Genomic DNA, 18,864 nt, shown 5'->3' with positions numbered 1-18,864 from the left:
CACCATTGTTATGATTATATCACAATAAATATTCTATGCAGGACCAGGAACAGCTCCTTCAAGAAAAATGCATGGAGACGGGTAATTGGAATGAACTGTATGTGTTTTCGCTGAGCCTCGGAAGCGATAGCAAGAACAAAGATCTTCGATCCATTCCAAGCATGTATTATTTCGTCTCTTTAAGGAACACCACGTGAGGATTTTTGACACCCTCTGCATCGTAAGAGGAAGGACGGTGGAAGAAAAGGCCTGTGTGCACTTGAGCCTCGTCACTGCCCTGATGGGCTCTGGTTATCCTGAATAAAGAGAAGAGGTCTGGAAATGTGTTTGTTCCTGAACAATCCTGTATACCAGCTCTTAAGTACTTCTATTTTACCCTGGTTATGAATAACTGAGAGGCCAAAGAAATCCCCTCCATCTGAGCTGTAGATGTCTTGGGAAGCAAGCAGTTTGAGAAAAGCGAACTCTGCCTGCAAATTCGTAGTGACTGTGCTGGCCCACCTCTGCCTAGTCAGGTGGAACTAGGGTAATAAAAGGTTGTAAAGACCACTAAAATCAGATTGCTAAAATGGCAACAACAAAATAGATGTGAGCCAAGGCACCTGGAATGTGTTAGTTCATGCTATAGAAGGGCTGGAGTGAGTTTTTATAAAATTCAATGTGGGTATATATTTGTGTGCTGTGTTCGTGTGTGTGTGTGTGTGTGTGTGTGTGTGTGTGTGTGTGTGTGTGTGTGTGTAAGCACTCTTGCACACAGATGTGCATGTTTATAGAGGTTGAAGGACAACCTTGGCTGTAGTCTCGAGAGTGTGCCATTTATCTTCTTTGAGATGGAGTCTTTCGCTGACTTGGGGGTTGACGGTTAGGTTAGGTCACTGAGTCAGTGTGTTCTACTTCTGCCTCCCTAGTGCTGGGATTCTGTGTCACCGTGCCTGGCTTTGTCACGTGGGTTCTGACAATGTGAACTCAGGCCATCCTGAATTCAAAGTGAGTATGTATGAACTGACCCATCTCTTCTGCCCCATGCTACTGTCTTTGAGCAGTTTTTGGTTGATTTTAATTTTTAGCGCTACTTCCACTGAGGTCCTGATGACAACGAGCAGCTGGCCCATGGTGTGTGAGGCCATTTCTTAGTGCCATTTAGTTTCCCCCTTGATTTGGATTTCTCTGTGCTATAGAAACTTTCTGAGCAAGGGAGGCTCCTGTGCGGGGATTGTGTTTCTTCCCCCTAGTTTCTTTGTTCTCCATCTTGTCAGGGGAAAATTGATGAAATAGATTTTTCTTGTAACATTAACAACATTGTGCATGTGTGCGTGCATGCGTGTGTGTGTGTGTGTGTGTGTGTGTGTGTGTGTGTGTGCACATGTGTATGTGTTTGCGTGCACGCACACACACACACACACATACACACACACACACATGCATGCATGTGCACATAAAATATGTGAAATCAAGCACACAGAGCAGTCAGGGAACAAGGTCTGGTGTTAGTATTTACCTCCCACCTTGTTGGAAAGCGGGTCTTTTGTTGTTCACTGCTGTGGATGCCAGGCCAGCTGGCCCAGGAGCTTCTGGGTAGCCTCCTGTCCCCCCTCCCATCTTATTAGAGGACTAGAATTATATTACAGGCCTGTGCTCTGGAGTCCAGCTTTGCATGGGTTCTGAGGATATGAACTCAGGTCCTCACCTTGTGAGCCAAGTGCTTTATCCTCTGAGCTACCTCCCCAGCCCCTTGCAATGTCCTATAAGAGCATCCATCGGTGACTCGTGACTTGCACTCCTGAGCTCTGAAGGCTGCTGCCCTTCTGACTGGCATTCTCAAACAGTAAAAAGAATACCAGGAAGCCCTAAGCAGTTTCTTGCATCTGAGGTCACTAAAATGTAGGAAGAAGAAAGTCCTTGGGATAATGGCTCCCGGTGGAAGTAACCAAGAACATCAAAGGACTTCCGGCAAGCAGCCTTACTTGACACTACAAACTGGGCACTCTCCCGTGCAGAAAATAAACTCACAGTCAGACTTCAAGCTTGACTTTCCTTTCCTTTTTCCATTTTCAGTGTGTATGTGTGGTGTGCATGAGCATATGCACTTTTTATGTGTGGTGTCAAATGAGTATAGGGGTGTGTGTGTGTGTGTGTGTGTGTGTGTGTGTGTGTGTGTGTAGTGCATGCATGTATGCCTGGGCATGTGGAGGCCCAAGTTTGATGCCAGGAATCGTCTTCTAACCTTCTTCCCTGTTAGGAGCTCAGTCAACCTCACAGCTCTTCAGTATGGCCAGGCTTACTGGCCAGTCTGCTGTGGGGAATCTCCCATCTGAGGGTAGAATCTACAACCGCCTACTCACAGCTTATGCCGCTTCTAGGGCTGCCAACCCTGGTGCTTATACATACGGCAGGGCTATAACGGCTGAGACATCACCCGGCCCCTTAGTCAGACTTTCAGTCACACAGTTCTGTGAATCCAATTCCTGGGATGTCCCATCAACCTTGTGATAAATGTCGCTTGTTGCTTTGTTGCCCTGAACGTGAAAATTGACCAAGACAGAGGTCCTCTGACTGCATCTCATACATTCTCCTTAAGCAAAACAGTGTTTTGTCCTCAAGCAAAGAAACCATCCGACTCCTCTTTCCAGGGCCCTGGAAGTATCGTGCTCCACTTGTTCTTGTCTTGTGTGTGAATTTTTCAAGAGATGCAGGCAGCAGACACAGAGTTGACCCTTATAACTTCTGTCAGTTTACAAGGGGGAGAGATTGCAAATGCTGGAAATGTGGTTCAGCTGGTAGAGTGTTTATCTAGCATGTATGAAACCTTAAGCTTGATGCCCAATACCATACAAACTGCCTGGCTGTACATGCCTGGAATCTTAGACCTTGATGTCAAGAAGAGCAGAAATTCAAATTTATCTTTGTCCTCAAACACAACAAGTTTGAGGATGTTCTGGAGCTACAGAAGATGCTGTCTCAAAAAGTAAAAAAAAAAAAAAAAAGGTGGAGCTAAAGAGATGGCTTAATAGTTAAGAAACTTTGGCATTTGCTTCTGTCACTCACAATCACCGGCAATTCCAGCTCCAGGAGATTCAATATCCTCTTCTGGCCTGTCTGAACACCTACATACACATGGCATTCGTTCACACAGTCATTCACACAGACATGCACACACACACACACTTGTGCACACGCATACACACACGAATAAGAATAATTTTAAAAAGCAAAACAACAACAACAAAGGCCATGCTGACAACAAATGCTTCCTTGGATTCACAAGCCTGGAGGGATAAGACCCTAAGACCACCTACTAATGACTTGTCTCTTTAGGTGACTAAGTGTTTTTCCCACTTAAGTCACTGCCATTGCCTAAGTGATAGAGCAAGCAATGTTCAGGATGAAAGAACAGAGGCTTTCGGCAGCAGCAATAGCTTTTGACTGATCATGGAACAGACTGATGAAGAGAACAGACTTAGATGTTGTTGATGCTGAGGTGCTACAGTAGCCCATGTTTTCTGGGGCTTGGGTGAGAATGGACTTAGATTTGCCAGTGGCCACGATGATCATATTAGTGACAGAAAGTGCAAGAGATTAAGCAATCGAGTGGATCATTAGAGGCTGGTAAAATAGTATAAGGGTTGGCTCGACCAGCATGAGAACCCAAGTTGAATCTCTCTAAACCCATGTTAAAAAAAAAACTGAGCAGGAATAGTGGTAGGGACCTATAATCCCAGCACTAGGGAGGCAGAGACAGGAAGATCCTCAAGGTTTGCTGGCCAGTGAGACTAGCTAAATGAGCAAGTTCCACGTTCAGTGAAAGACCCTGTTTAAAATTGAGATGGAGAGTGATTGCGGAAGACACCCAACTTCAACCTCTGGCCTCCACATCCATGCCTGTGGGGACACACACACACACACACACACACACACACACACACACGTGAACAGAGAGAGAGAGAGAGAGAGAGAGAGAGAGAGAGAGAGAGAGAGAGAGAGAGAGAGAGAGAGAGAGCGCATAGTGGTAAAACGGACTGTAGTACAATAACCCTGTTCCTCTCTCTCTCTCTCTCTCTCTCTCTCTCTCTCTCTCTCTCTCTCTCTCTCCTCTCCCTCTCTCTGTCTGTCTGTCTGTCTATTTTTTGTGAAATTTATCCAAATTAAGTGGTTTACAAGACTGCCCATCAGCAAGCAGCAAGTCTGAAAGGCTCCTGTTTTATTCACGGTACATCTATGGCCTTTTGAACTTGTGTCTCCTTTATGGGAGAACGGGATGGAAGTGAGGGGAAGGTTTGGAGGGCACTATATGTGAGATTTTCTTTCTTCTCCAGGGAGCCCGTGATCACAGCTGGTGTCCTCATTACAGAGTTTCAGAGGACTTGATTAGGTAGTAGTGGTCTGGGCTTCCAGCTACCTTGACTACCAAGTTACCTGCACGCTGTATGTGTGTTTCTTGAGAGCACTCCTATTAAGCCAAGCCAAGTCAGCCTTGAGAGCAGGAAGTCACATTAGAAGACATGGGGGCTGGGCAGCACTTCAGAGGGACGCCTTTAAAAACAACTGGTAGTAACAGGTGTGAGTCAGCTATTTCAAATGTAACCCAAAATCAATGTCTTCAGACTGTATTCTTATGCTAAATAATCTCTCATCACTGCACGTAACTGGTTTGCTTCAAATAAACTCCATTCTGTAAGTATTTATTTCATGTCAAAAATCAGTGTGTGAGAGAGAAGGGGAGGAGGCAAGGAAAAACCATAGAAGGAGGAAGGGAAGGATGGTGGGAAGAGAGAGAAAGGAGTGAGTGTGTGTAGGAAAGAGAGGAGAGATGAATAGAGAAGAAGAGAAGAGCAAGGAGAGAGGGGAAGAGAAAGAGTGACGGGAACATAATAGACTCTTCTAATCACTCGTGTAGAGAGAACCATGAATGGGCTGTCTTTCTATTTCATTACGAAACTAGCCCCTAAAACACTGAAAGGATTTGGAACTCGACTGGTGAATAATGAACAAAGATAAAATGATCAGAATGTCTTTTTTTTTTCCTGTCCCGCGCTTGGCGTCACCATCACCAACACCAATTACTAGAGATGCTTCAGACACGGTGTAGGCTAACTGAACCCCTGGCTGGCTCCTATGCACAGACGTTAGTATGTGTGGTTCCTCTGGCATCTCCACTTTAACCCACTCTTACACTAAAGGGGTGCTTTGGACTTTCTTTTTCTTCCTTTCTTTTCCAATAGCAAGTGGCAAGTTGAATGTTTTTCAGGGAAACTTAGAGAATTCATCTGTCTAGGCTGCTGCTCTGACCACTGACTAACTGTCTTTCCCTCTGACGATCTGAAACTCTGGAGAATCCCCTACTCGCTCTAAAGCTGAAATGCCATCGCTTTCATAGTTATCTTTACTGGGTGCAAAATTAGTCTTCTTGCTCCTTCTGAATAGTTTTCATTGTTACCCAAGACCCAAGTGTTTCTCTCTGCCTTACATAAGCAATAAATGTGCATAGAAGCCACTGCCCAGCCTCATACACCTGCTCCCACTAATGCCCTTTGAAGGAGCCACCACCACGGAGGGCAGCCTGCTTACATGCATTTGTATTCATCTCACGTGCAGCAAGCGCCCACCATGGCCGGCTGAGAGCTTCGCTTGGCGCCACCCGCCCCTGGCACTGTCTCCAGTCGAGAACAAGTCCAAGAAATAGAAAAACATAAAAAGCTATTGTCCATGTCCGGTGAGAAATGAAAAGCATTGGACCAAGCACCACAACTTCCTTAAAATAATACACCTCTTTATCACTTCCGCATGGGGATCAGGCTCAGGGCTGGTGAAATCATAAACCTTTTGAAATCAGTGGCTTGCGCCATCACCACTTGATTCTAATGCATCCTTAAAAAAAAAAGAAGAAAAAGAAGAAGAAGAAGGCAATTTATTACAAACTTTCAATGGCTTCACCTTATCTTTAGCACTAAATTCCGTTCCTGTCCTTCTCGGCTCTGTAGTGTTGGCGGCAACCAGAGGGTTGGAAGGGGTTTATTAATGAGAGAACATGCATGCCCTGAAGCTCTGGCTGAAGAAAATAGCTTATGAATTACTGCATCACCATCACTTCAAGTTTACCTCATCTAGAAAGAATTAATGACACATACCAGATTTCCTTGCCTGGCCCCCAGGCTAAGTCATCCCCAAAGTTTTGTTGTTGCCTGTTTGTTTTAGGAAAGGTCTCCTGTAGCTCAGGCTGGCCTCCAACTGGCAATGTAGTCGAGGGTGACCTTGAAATTCTGACCCTCCAGCCTCCACTACCAGGGGACTGGGATCGAAGGCTGGCGCCAACACACCCTGCAGGCGTATGTGGTACGGAAGATTGAACCCAGTGTTTTTATGCATGCCAAGCAAGCACTCTAGTAGCTAAGGTGTATCTCCAGTGCGCATTCCAGATTCAATGGAGGCTCCTAGTTACAGATGTGGCCTCCTGTGGGTTAGCAAAGGAAGTGACTGTGTCATCTTTTACCAGCAATTCCTCTAAAGCCAAAATCACTTCAATAGTGAAAACCACAGGACAGCAAAGAACAGGTTTCATCTTCCAGAAAGGAGATGACATTTTCCACATTCAGGGCTAAGCAGGCTGGCCTTCAAAAGCTATAATCAGATTTGTCTTGGGGGAGGAAGGCTACCCTTGAGGAACTATTCATTGGATGGGATCCATTTGTCAGATTTCCTGGGCTGAAATCTTTCCCCAGGATTCAATTTTCATGTGCTCTTCCCTCCAGCCTTCTCAAGGGATGAAAGAGATGTGTCAAGATATACCAGCCAGTCCGAAGAGCACCCTTGCAAGGTCGTAGCTAAGTCATCTGTTCAGTGGAAGTGGAGGATCAGACAAGTTAATGTCCTCCTGGCCTTGGAAAGACCTGACTCTTCTGGAGGCTTAAGCATGATGTCACATGACCTCAGGGTATTCCTCACAAGTGCTTCAGGAATCAATAACCACCCACTTATGTCCCTGAGGGTTCTTGTAATTGGCCCAAAGGAGGTCAATATCTTCTCAAGAGAAAGCAGATGAGTACCTATCTAAAGGCTGGATAGCCCAGTGCTTGGCACAGACTACATGCTTGAGGGACATGAATTCCTTCTTTCCACATCTGACTTCTCAGGCTTGGGGGAGGGTTGTTTTTTTTTTTTTTTTTTTTTGCCTCAGTTCAGCAAATTGCTCTATCAAACAGCGGGCTTCTAATGTTTATCAGCCCCTCTGTGTTTCATCATACTCTGTTATCTAGAAGTTTATGGATCCCTCATGTAGATGCCTCTCCTCATACGTACGAGGAAGATGGAGAGTTAAGCAGTAAGAGTTAAACACAGGAACAGTACATGTATACCATCACAAGGAAATCAACTTGTCACAACAGGTCATGTGTAATGCAGTCACAACAGGTCATATGTAACACGGTCACAACAGGTCATGTGTCACACCACTCACACAGAATGCCCAGAATAGACAAATACGCACAAGAAGAATGAATGAATGGTTTCTGGGGCCTGGAGGAGAGTGAACATGCGGTGGCTGGTAATGGCATGAAGCCTTGTCAGTTTACTAAACCCCACCAGATTCTAAAGTTTAAAAGAGTGAACCTTGTGGCATGTGGATTATATACTAATAAAACCATTCTTAAGGGGTTGGTGAGATAGGAGGGCAAAGGCCCTTGCCACTAAGTCTGATGACTTGAGTTCTGTCCCCAGGATGATGGAAGGAGAGAAACAATTCTCTCAAGTTGTCCTCTATCTTTTATGGGTTAGTACACACACAGACACAGACACACACACACACACACACAGACACAGACACACACACAGACAGACAGACAGACAGACACACACACACACACACACACACACACACACACCCTTAAAATTATACAAGGAGGGTTCCTGAGATAGCTCAATGTGTAAAGTGCTTGCCACACAAGCATGAGGATTTGAGTCCCGATTCCACGCATCCACAAAACAAGCAAGGCAGAGAGTAGGCACCTGTAATTCTAGCACTAGGGGTGTGACTCTACAGCTCACCATCCAGCCATCTTAGATGGATCCGTGAGCTCCACATGCAGAGAGAAATCGTGTCTCAAATAGAAAGCAAGACAGAAAGACACCTAGAGACATACTTGTGGCCTCCACACATGCACACAGGTGCCAGCACACATGTGCACACCCACATGGATATAATCAAATAAATAAGTAAATGAATAAATAAATACATAAAAGCAAAAGAGGGGAAAGCAAACCAGAGAACATTACCATAGTGACTGGGAAGCCTTGGAAGAGGAAGAGGATTCCAGTCCCCACCCCAGTATGGTCTCCAGCAAGTAACCTACCGAACCTCTCTGGGTATAAGATTTCCCAGTATCAAGTGGTGATATCTCATCATTTTGAGCCTTATAGACTACATATTAGGACACCATCTTTAGTAATTAAACATTCAACGCAAGTACCCACAGCAGGCAAAGTAAGCTGAGCTAAGACTTCCAGGCCATTCTTTCAATGAAGGTATGGCTCCTGCCTGAAGCAAGCCCAGGGGGCCCTCAGATCTGACCACTTGTTAGATTTAATTAATTAATTAATTAATTTTATTTGTGTATTTACTTTTGAGACAGGCTGTCATGTGGCTCAGGCTGGCCTGAAACACAGAACATAGCTGCGGAAGACTTTGACCTTCTGATCTCCATTACGTCCGCCTCCTAAGTGTTGGAATTACACACACGCACCATCACACTGATTTCACGTGATACTGGAGAAGGAACCCAGAGCCTCGTGTGCACTGCAGAAGCACCGTGTAACTACACCGTTAGCACTTGAAAAGACCTATTCGGTTACGGTCATTCTGTTAGCTCGGGCTTCGTTCTCCTGCTGTTTTATTTACGAACGCAGGCAGCCTGTTTTTATCTCCTCCAGGGGAGAACGCTCATCCGCTTGCACACACATCTCAAGCATCAAGAGTGTGGAACGTGAGGTCCACTGATGGGGCAGAGGCCCTTTCCATCAGACGAGCACCCCGCTGGTCAGTTCTAAATGCCAATGTGCCACAGTCTAGAGTCACCCGGGGAGGGAGTCACCACCGAGGAATTATATAGTCCCACTTGTTGGTGGAGAAACCACCCTGGAGGTGTGGAGCGCCATTTTCTGGGCTAAGCTCTGAACTGTATAGGAGTGAAGAAAGTTGGCTCAGAAGAAGCAGGGAGCGAGCAGGCAGCATTGTTTGCGGCTGTGGGTGTAGCTGAGCCGAGGCCCTGCCTTGATGTCCCCTCCGTGATGGACCAGAACCTGGAATTGTAAGCTTGGTCAACCCTCCCTCTCCAAAGTTGCATTTGGTCATGGTCTTTTATCATGGTAACCGAAGCGAGGCGAGGACAAGCCTACAACAGGAGTTTCGGGTGTTCCCTCGTGCATAGCAGACTAAGAAACTTCTGTCCGGCTTGGGAATCAGAACCCCAATCAGTCCATCTTCTTTTAAGTTAAGGAAAGAATGAAGCGAGGAAAGGAAGGAGGGAGACACAATCTGGAAGGATGCAGATCTGGGCTTTTGGGGGAGAACATAAGGGAAACCAATATCCTGTTCACACTTCAAAGAAAGTGGCGTGTTTTGTTTTCATACTTCATCTCCTTTCCTCTTGGGGGAAAAAAAAAGCCCCAGCTTTGAAGCCTGTCTGTTTAAACTCATTAGGAAAACCATCAATGAAGGAAGCTTTCATGAAACTGTAGTGGGAGGAATTAGCGTTGTGGGGAGAGCTGGATCAATCGTCAAGCCTTTCATCTACTAAGATAGGAGGTCAGCCCCGGCTGCCTGTTCCGCTGGAAACTTAACATAAACAAATGCTTCCCGCTTACTGGAGAGTCCAAGGAACAAAAGGCCTGTGATATTCTCCCTCAAACTCTCCCCAGAAGCCAGCTCTACCTACTGCATTAGCAAGATGGCTGGATCTGCAGAGCACAGTGGGCAAGCTGAATGGCAAAATGTCTTGCCCCAAAGAGAAAGATAGTTTATTTAGCATCCCAGAAGGAAAAGGGGGTGGGATATCAATGCTCAGAGGACAGGATCTCTTCCTGTGTAATTCATAACTTTACGCTGGTAGACATGGAAGCCTTAGCAAGCCCTAGTACTAATATATGTGAATATCTGTTTTGATGTTCAATTCTCTCTCTCTCTCTCTCTCTCTCTCTCTCTCTCTCTCTCTCTCTCTCTCTCTCCCTCCCTCTCTCTCTCTGTGTATGTATATATAAAGGTTATATAACAACCCTGACTGTCATTCTTCAGGAGCTGTCTACTTTGTTTCTTGAGAGAGGGTGTCACATTTGCCTGGGACTTGCAAAGTGGGTTAAGCTTGTTTGTGAGCCCCAGAATTCCCACTATCATCCCACAACACACACACACACACACACACACACACACACACACACACACACACACACCAGAATTGGAAGAGCTAGGCAGAAAGTTTTCTGGTACTGTTTATTTTAATCATGGAATCTAGGAGTTGAGTTCAGGTCCTTATGCTTGTGGTATGTGGAGTACTTTGCCAACTGAACTAAATTGGAATTCTCTCAGTATAGCCTTCGAGTCACTTCTATTTTAACTTGTATTTACTATTTTTTATGCTTACTCACATATGTTTCCTTGGTTGCTGTTAAACTAAACTGATTAAAAATATTTTTATTATTTTACTTATTTTATATGCTTGTGTGCGGAGGAACTTGTAGGTCTTTTCTTCCACCACATGGGCTCCAGGGATCAAAATCAGGTTGTCGTCAGACTTGGGAGCAAGTGCCTTTACCCACTGGGCCATCTCCCTAGTCCTAGGGCAAATTTTAAACATTTTGTCCTCAAGTTAATATGTATTGGCCATGATCCATCTGACTGATTCAAAGTGTGGTTGCAGGTGAGAAAATAGAACTGCCACAGGTTGTCTAAAGAGAGACTGTGTCATAGGAACCCTGGGAAGAAGAAGACAGAAGACATGGAGTGGCTAAGGGATGGCTCAGCAAAGCCCTACTGCTTGAATTGGAATATTCTAGAACCCACATGGAGGGAAGAGAAAACTGATTTCTGGGAGTTACGTTCAACCTCTACAGGAACATTCACACACACACACACACACACACACACACACACACACACACACACAGAGACACACACACACATACACACACACATACACACACACACACACATACACACACACACACACACACACACACACACACACACACACACACACACAAACTCAACCCAGTGATGGTAGGAAGGAAGATGGAAACAGGCAAATCCCTGGAAGCTTGAATGTCAGCTCGAACAGCCAATTTACCAAAGCACCAGGTCAATGAGAGACCCTGTCTCAAACAAACAAACAAACAAACAAACAAAAAATGGAAGGTGCCTGAGAAAGGACACCCAGGGTTGCATTCTAGCCTTCACACAAGAGCTGTGCATGCATGTATCTACAGAAACGTGTGAGCATAGGAACACATGTATGCACATACACACAAACAGAAATTTTTACTATGTGTTACTCTAAGAAACAGAGAGAAATAATGTAAAATGTAAATATACATACATATGTCATCCTGTATGTGTTTGGGTGCATATGTATCATTCTTTTGTGTATATATATAGTGTTTCCATGTACATGCATGCATGTGTGGATGTATGTGAGTGCATGTGTCTGTGCATATGTGACTGGGGAAAGGGACCTTGAGTGTTCTTCTCTGTTCAACTCTGCCTTATTTCCCAGTGACAGTGTCTCGTACTAAATCTGGAGGTCACATTTTCAGGTATGTCGGTTTATGACTAAGCTCCTAGATCTTCTCTCTTTTGTGCATGAGTTACAGGCAACGTGGCCACATCGGCCTTTTGTTTGTTTCTCTGCTTTGAGACAGGGGCTTACCATGTAGACCCTGGGTGGCCTGGAACTGACTATGTAGACCGGGCTGCCCCAGAACCCAAGAGATCCACCTGCCTCTGCCTCCCCAACACTGAGATTTAAGAAATGCATCACCATGCCTGGCTTCTTACTTGGGTGCTGGTATCTGAACTCAGTTTCTCTCTTAAGTCTCAGTGTTCTTACCTACTGGGCCACAAGCTTTAAGAAAGAGAACACATGGGCAACCACACTGCGACATAAAATTGACAAGCAGGGCTGGTCTCCTTTCTGGTAAGCCCACAAGGACAAACAAGAATCCACTTTTAAAACACGGTAAACTTAAGTACACCGGGACTTGAGAGAACACTGGCTTTCTCGAGTGGTTACCTTTATCTTTACCAGGAGGGGCAGGCGTCCATTCATTCCTCATTTGCTGGTCCTCCTTTAGCTCATGGGAAAAACAAGACATGAAATGAACCTCGCCAAAGCCTGGAGCCATCCTTGTCCAACTTAATGAGCAACTAACTAATCCAAAAGGAAAACAGCCATCCCTTATCCAGCCATAATGGAGACGCAAGAAGGCATGTAAATCAGTAACCCTCGTATTGCAAAACAGACAAATAGATTAATGCATATTGCAAGGATGGGTGAAAAGATCGATCAGGTTACCGATTCAGACCATGAACTTTCTCTCAATATACTGCATTTAACTTTTAAATAAGGTTTAGGAGAACCTGTAACAGTTTGCTCACTGACAGAGCTATATTTTAGTAAGGGCAGAAATTGGCTAGTCTATAAAAATTAAATTATGCCCCTTTCACTGTATCTAGTCAAGAGGAAAAACTCTAATTACAAGATTGCACTGTCAAACAAATGCAAATTCGTATTCTTTATATCCTGGTTTAAAAATTCATACTGGAAGGTTGGGGGCAGGCTTCTCTTCTGAAATGAAAATCAATATTTGAAATATTTTTATGGAATGCAATGATAAATAAGCAAAATAAATGTGATTCTCAAGGACGCTGCTCAGAAACACCAACCCATGAAGAGCAGAGCTGGGACAAGAGTCATTAGTCAAGCAAACGTTTAACCATCAATTAGCAAGAACACAGGCCCTCTCTTCCCCAGAGCCCACACTTTATTATTCCAGAGATGACCAAGGGGGAAGAGCATCAGAGAATGACCTCAGCTCCTAAATAGGAGCACCGTTCTAGAGGAAAGGCACAGGCTAATTTTAAGTGTACCTCCATGAAAATCAAATTTACCTTCCTCAAAATTCCTAAGAGCTAGTTTGTAGACGTAAGCCAGGAAAGACCAACTGAAAACTTGCACATATCATATTGTTGGAGACTGTCTTTACTTTCTGCTTAATGTCAGGTTAGGTTAATGCATTAAAGTTTCTTAGTCTAGTTTAACCCATGATATTTCTATGTCTATTGGAAAATGTTAGTCCAGCCACCCTCAAAAATTTAAGATTCCTTCTGGTTAGCTTTCTGATTCTTTCAATATCCACTTTGTGGTCTGTCCACTTGGCCTGCCAGATGAACTTGACAGGCATTAATAATAATAATAATAATAATAATAATAATAATAATAATAATAATAAAAATAATGATGATGATGATGATGATGATGATGATGATGTCATCTTAGTCATTAGAATTTTGCCCAAGTTATCTTCTTGAGTGTGTATGATAGGACATTTCCCTCTGTTAGAGACTGGTAGGTAGCTTGGAGACTGATAGTTATCATTGCAACAAATACATTTAGCCATGGAAGCAAGAACTACACAATAACAATGAGTTGGTGGACTTGGGCCAGACATATAATGTTTTAAAGATTGATCTCCCTTTGTTTCTCTATAAATGGAAAAGCTGGTCCAAATCAGTAGCTCAGTGTGGAGCATCCCAGAGTCTCTCGGAGAGATTAGAAAAGATCCATGACCACACAAAATAGGGACACACAGGATGAACAGCTTCAAGAGCAAGGGGGCAGTCAAGTTCAACATAACTCCAGGAAGACACCTATATGCCCTTAGGCCTTTTCAGCTATGTTGCACTAAGATTTTTAGCACAGGCTACATTGGGAACCAATCTGGCTTTTATTCCTGATGGGACCATTCAGCAGGCACTATGATCTGTTGTGGGGGTGAAGTTTTCAAGGCAGTAGAATCATAGGCCAGCTAGTCAAAGTACAGGGCATCGGCCCTTATGAAAAGAGCTACTAGATTTTGTAAGATACCACATAGCTAGTGCCAGATTCACAGTGCACGTAATGAAAGTTAGCTCATGCCGTCATGATTTTATTATATTGTGGTCACTTAGCAACCAAAGTTGCTCTCCATCCTTGTTGGCAAAAGATCAAACTGACTGGGCTATAACAATTATGTAAAATTTAATATGGAATGCCTTCAAGAGAGCAGTCCCTAGACATTGCTTTCTGCTGAGGAAAAACAAACAAACAAACAAACAAACACACACACACACACACAAAACTCCAAGCACTATCAACAGAAACAGTAGCTACATCTGCCTGGCTTCCAGTGACTGCCCACTCAGAGTGGCTTGCATCCATTTACACCTTGTGTCCATCCCTACAATGGTTAGTGTTGTCAACTCGACAGGATCTAGAACCATCTGGCAGACAGGGCGTGGCTGTGAGGGTTTATCTTTGCGTTACTTTAAATGAGCAGAGTGACTTTAGTCATGGGTAGGGCTGCTCCCTGGCTGTGTTCCTGGACTGTAGACATGTAGAAGGGCAACGAACACTAGAGCATGTATGCGTTAGTCTGTTTCCGTGTGTGTGTGTGTGTGTGTGTGTGTGTGTGTGTGTGTGTGTGTATGTGTGTGTGTGTGTGTGTGTGTGTGTGCTCGTGCACGCACGCCGGCTATGACCCTTTCCTGAAAGCTCCCGCTGCTGTGACCTTGACTAACTGGACTACGCCTTGGACTATGAGCTAAAAATAAACTCTCCATTAAGTTCCTTTTGTCAGACCATAACGGCAACAGGAAACAAACAAACAAACAAACAAAACTTGAGACACTGCCCATGACTGGTTTTCCCTTTGGATTCATTAATTGTTTCTAATTTTTTTTAGATACCAAGACTGAGGCTGGGGCTGGAAGTGCTGGGGATTAGTGAATAAGAGGGTTTGCTGCACAAGCATGGAGACCTGAGTTCAGAGTCCAGCACCCATGCTAATAAATAAAAAAGCCAGGTGTGGCCAAGCATGCTTTGACCAAACCCAGTGACATGCAGGACCAAGACAAGAAGGTCTCTGGGGCGTTCTGGTGGCCAGGCTAGCTCCAGGGTCAGTGAGAAACCTTGTCCTAAGGGGAAAAGGTGGAGACTGATAGAGTTGTGTTATAGTATTTTGTATCTGTTTGGCCTACAAAGCAAATAACTGACACAGAGAGACTAAAACGTACTTTAAAGCTGCCAGCATGTTGCCAGGCAGAGTCTGAACTGATTCTAATCTACTCGTTAACTAAACAAACTACTCTAAACCTTATAACATACATATATTCCAAACACTTGCCATTATGACTCTGACCTCTGGGCCGGTCCACGTCCAGTTCCCACCGTTCTTCTCCAACTGTCCAAAAATTCTCCTCCCTCTCCAACCGCCAAACTTTTTTTTTTTTGCCTCTCCTCCAGGAAGTCCCGTCTCCCACTTCCTGTCTTTCTGCCCAGCTGATTGGCTAAACAGTGCTTTATTGACGGCTGATACATTCACTTAGCATTCCTCCACAGAGTTGGATGTCCTTCTGGTCTCCACCTGCTCCTGCATGAGTGTGTGCACCCTTGTATATGTATATGTGTTATGTGTGTACACCCAGAACACAAGTATATACAGCACACACACATATCTGTACACTTACACACACACACACACATCACACATCACACTCTCAGAAGCACATGTATGCACACACATCCAAAGCAAGAAAAGAAAAAAAGATTGACATTACTTTATGCTTAGTTTTTCTTCACCTTTTGACCTGTGGGCCATGTCCTGTAGCCTGTGGCCATTGACAACTGATTTGCAGACAAGAAGCAATTTCACTGTGTCACTAGAAAATGAGCAGCCTAAATTAAGGCCTTCCTTCAGGACTGACTGGATGCTTTCTGCAGGTAATATGAAGCTATATGGCCTTTTCTATATGTCTTGGAGAAGACGAGGAGGCGAAGATGAGAAACAGTCTTGTGAAAAGAGAATGTGTGACTGTTACCTTGGATGAGAAAGGGAGTTTCTCAGAAGTACCCTTCTGGGCACTTCTGAGTAACTCCTTTTGTCAATCACTTCCCAGGTTGTGAAACACAACCCCCAAGTAGCAGTCACCCTGAGGATTCTGAGGAAGTTCTTAAGGCAAGCCAGTACTTCCTTTCATAGCTGCCTCAAACTTGTTTCATGGAAAAGGGCTGTAGAAATACAAAAGGCAGGAAATGTTTAGCTCAGGTAAAATACAGTGCATAGAAAATCACCCATCCAAATATTCACAGCCCTCTTAGCTTCAGGGTCATCATTAATTTTTGTGTTGTTCTCATGTTTTAAATACCAGATGCTAAAAATAATGCTTGCTGAGGTTTGGGGGGGGGGTGGAATACACCAGTTTTGAGAACAATGACATCTTAGACTTCCCAGAAGAATCCCTTTTGTACAAGGGACCTGCACTCCAGTCAATGATGTACCACATAGAGCAGCCACACACAAAGGGTCTGGAGAGACGGCTCAGCAGGTGAAAGGCTTGCCACGCAGGTGTGAGGGCTTGCGTCTGGATCCCAAGTATGCATGCACATGCAGGCAGGGCAGCCGGGATGATGCCTGCTTGTTAGCTGAGCTCTTGGAGCCAGAGATTGGGATCTTCGGATCAAGCTGCCTGTCTAGTTCGAATTGGTGAGCTCTGGGTTCAAGTATAAGGTTCTGCCTCAGTACAAAAGGTAGAGCACAATCAAGGAAGACACAGATATCAACCCCTTGTCTGCACACATGCAAACATGTATCTACACAGGAATGAATACCATGTACACATAAGATGTCAAAAAAGTATATATGTGCACCTGCATATATCCATGTGCCAACAAATGTGAACACGTATACACATATGCATGCGCACCACACACACACACAAACATGCACATATAAAAAAATAAATCACACACCCTCACATCATACCCTAGGGCTATGAAGGACGGGTAGATATGCTCCCTAAGCAACTGAGAGGTTAAAGCCAAGATACTTTCATTCCCTAGCTATGAGGAAACAGCTTTGCAAGGTTCTGTCTTCAGTGGGAGCGTCCATGCATTGTTCTGCCAGGGAGTTAGATGAATCAATCCTCTTAATGACCTAGGGAGCTCTATGGGCACCTTGCTGGACTAAGGAGGAGCAAGGCTCACTCAATGTCTTTCACCCCGAGATGGTATCCCCCTTGTTTTCAACAGCCCTTAAGTGGCAGAGTCTCTATTTGACCTTGGAATCGAAGCAATGGCTTTGTTTATTTTCTCAAAGTTCTGGCTCTATTTTGGGGGTGAGTTTTTTTCATTCTAACTCCAGGGTGGTTGGGATTCCACCTCTCAAAAGACTCCCGTCTTCAGCTGTGTAGCATCCAGGCTCTTTGCTCAACTAATCAATAGCTAAGCTGCTAGAATTGGGGTGTGTGGTGTGTGTGTGTGTGTGTGTGTGTGTGTGTGTGTGTGTGTGTGTGATGTCCTTCCTGTGAAAGATCTTGGCAATTTGTGCCTGGAATTTGATGCATTAGTTCTAAAATTAAATAAAGATCCTATAGTGTTCTTCAAAGAAATATGGTGTGGCGCTATGACAAAACACATTTTTCAAGTTCTGACCTCTGGGAACTTCAAGTAGCTTCATATTTCAGGCTGACATCGCTCACAGGCTACTGTCTAGCTGCTGGAACCTGGACCAGTTTTCCATATATTTTTCACTGCCCTGATCAGCTTTTTAGTCCAGGAAGATGAAAGGAGTAAATAAATAAAAATACTGAAATAAGAAAAGGAAAGCTACTGACTTACAATGCCTTCCCCTCCAGAGTCCCTGGGGGTAGAAGCCCTGGTAATTAACTCTAATGAGTTCCAACTCTTCGTTTTCCTGAAACTGTAAAAAGTAAATTTGTGCTAACCCCCCCCCCCCTCTCTCTCTCTCTCTGTGTGTGTGTGTGTGTGTGTGTGTGTGTGTACAAGCGCACATGTGCGTGTGTCACATCAGTGTCTTCTCTAGTGTTTCAACACCCTCCATCCCCAGCCCTGAGCGGCCAGGTTACCTGCACTTTGCTCCATCACCTCTTTCTGACACATGTCTTGAACGTTCACAGTGCAGTTGACGATGAACTCAGGGGATGAGCAATCGTTGTTCAGCTGGAATTCCTCACACTGGTAGCACTGAATCTGCAGCGCCGCCGACCCTGTGGCACAGATGTGGAGGGGTTCAGAAACACTGGCTTGCACACAGCTCACCCTGGCTGGCTAGTATCACCATGCTCAGTCCCAGACAACAAGGGGTTTCCGGCCTCTGCATCTTGGTCTTCCTCAGTAGGGCTGGCAGTGCCTGAAGCCAGCAGGGGGCGGCGGCATCTGTTCCCAGGGTCTAGGAGGATAAAGCCCTTCTAGCGACCCTAAATTTCTTCTCTAGACACAAACAGCTCTTGTACCATCCCTTCAGGCCTTTCCACAAGAAGTTGCAAAGGGAAGGGTCAGAGGTCAAATCCCAGATCAAAGTAGCTGGGTACAAGCGTCAGCTCCTGTCTGAGCCTAATTGCTAATTGGTTACAAATTGGTTCATTACTATTTGGCACCATTCATAGCCGCATTCGCTGACGCCTTTTCGGTTTATTTATTTAATTTTGTAAATCAGCATCCAGGGGCTGGGGCTCTGAGGCTTCCTAGCGACCACCCTGCAGCCTGGGAGGAGGCGCTGGGTGTTAAGTGTCCATGCTCCTCGAAGTCCCTTCTTTCTTGTGATCACTGT

At 44.8% G+C, this 18,864-nt stretch overlaps 1 protein-coding gene across 1 annotated transcript in view; it reads right to left on the bottom strand.

The window, feature by feature from the left end:
* The window catches only part of LYPD1 (LY6/PLAUR domain containing 1), a gene marked incomplete at its 3' end in the record, with an annotated part of 41,654 nt that overhangs the window by 21,573 nt on the left and 1,217 nt on the right, over positions 1-18,864 (bottom strand). The window contains exon 2 of the mRNA XM_084799561.1: positions 18,161-18,301. Coding sequence (XP_084655687.1) covers positions 18,161-18,301 — 141 coding nt within the window. The remainder of the gene's footprint in view (positions 1-18,160; positions 18,302-18,864) is intronic.

The sequence above is a fragment of the Acomys minous genome, assembly GCF_964271855.1.
Source record: "Acomys minous genome assembly, chromosome: 1".
In the NCBI taxonomy this organism is placed as follows: domain Eukaryota; kingdom Metazoa; phylum Chordata; class Mammalia; order Rodentia; family Muridae; genus Acomys; species Acomys minous.
This window is presented reverse-complemented; position numbering and strand designations above follow the sequence as displayed.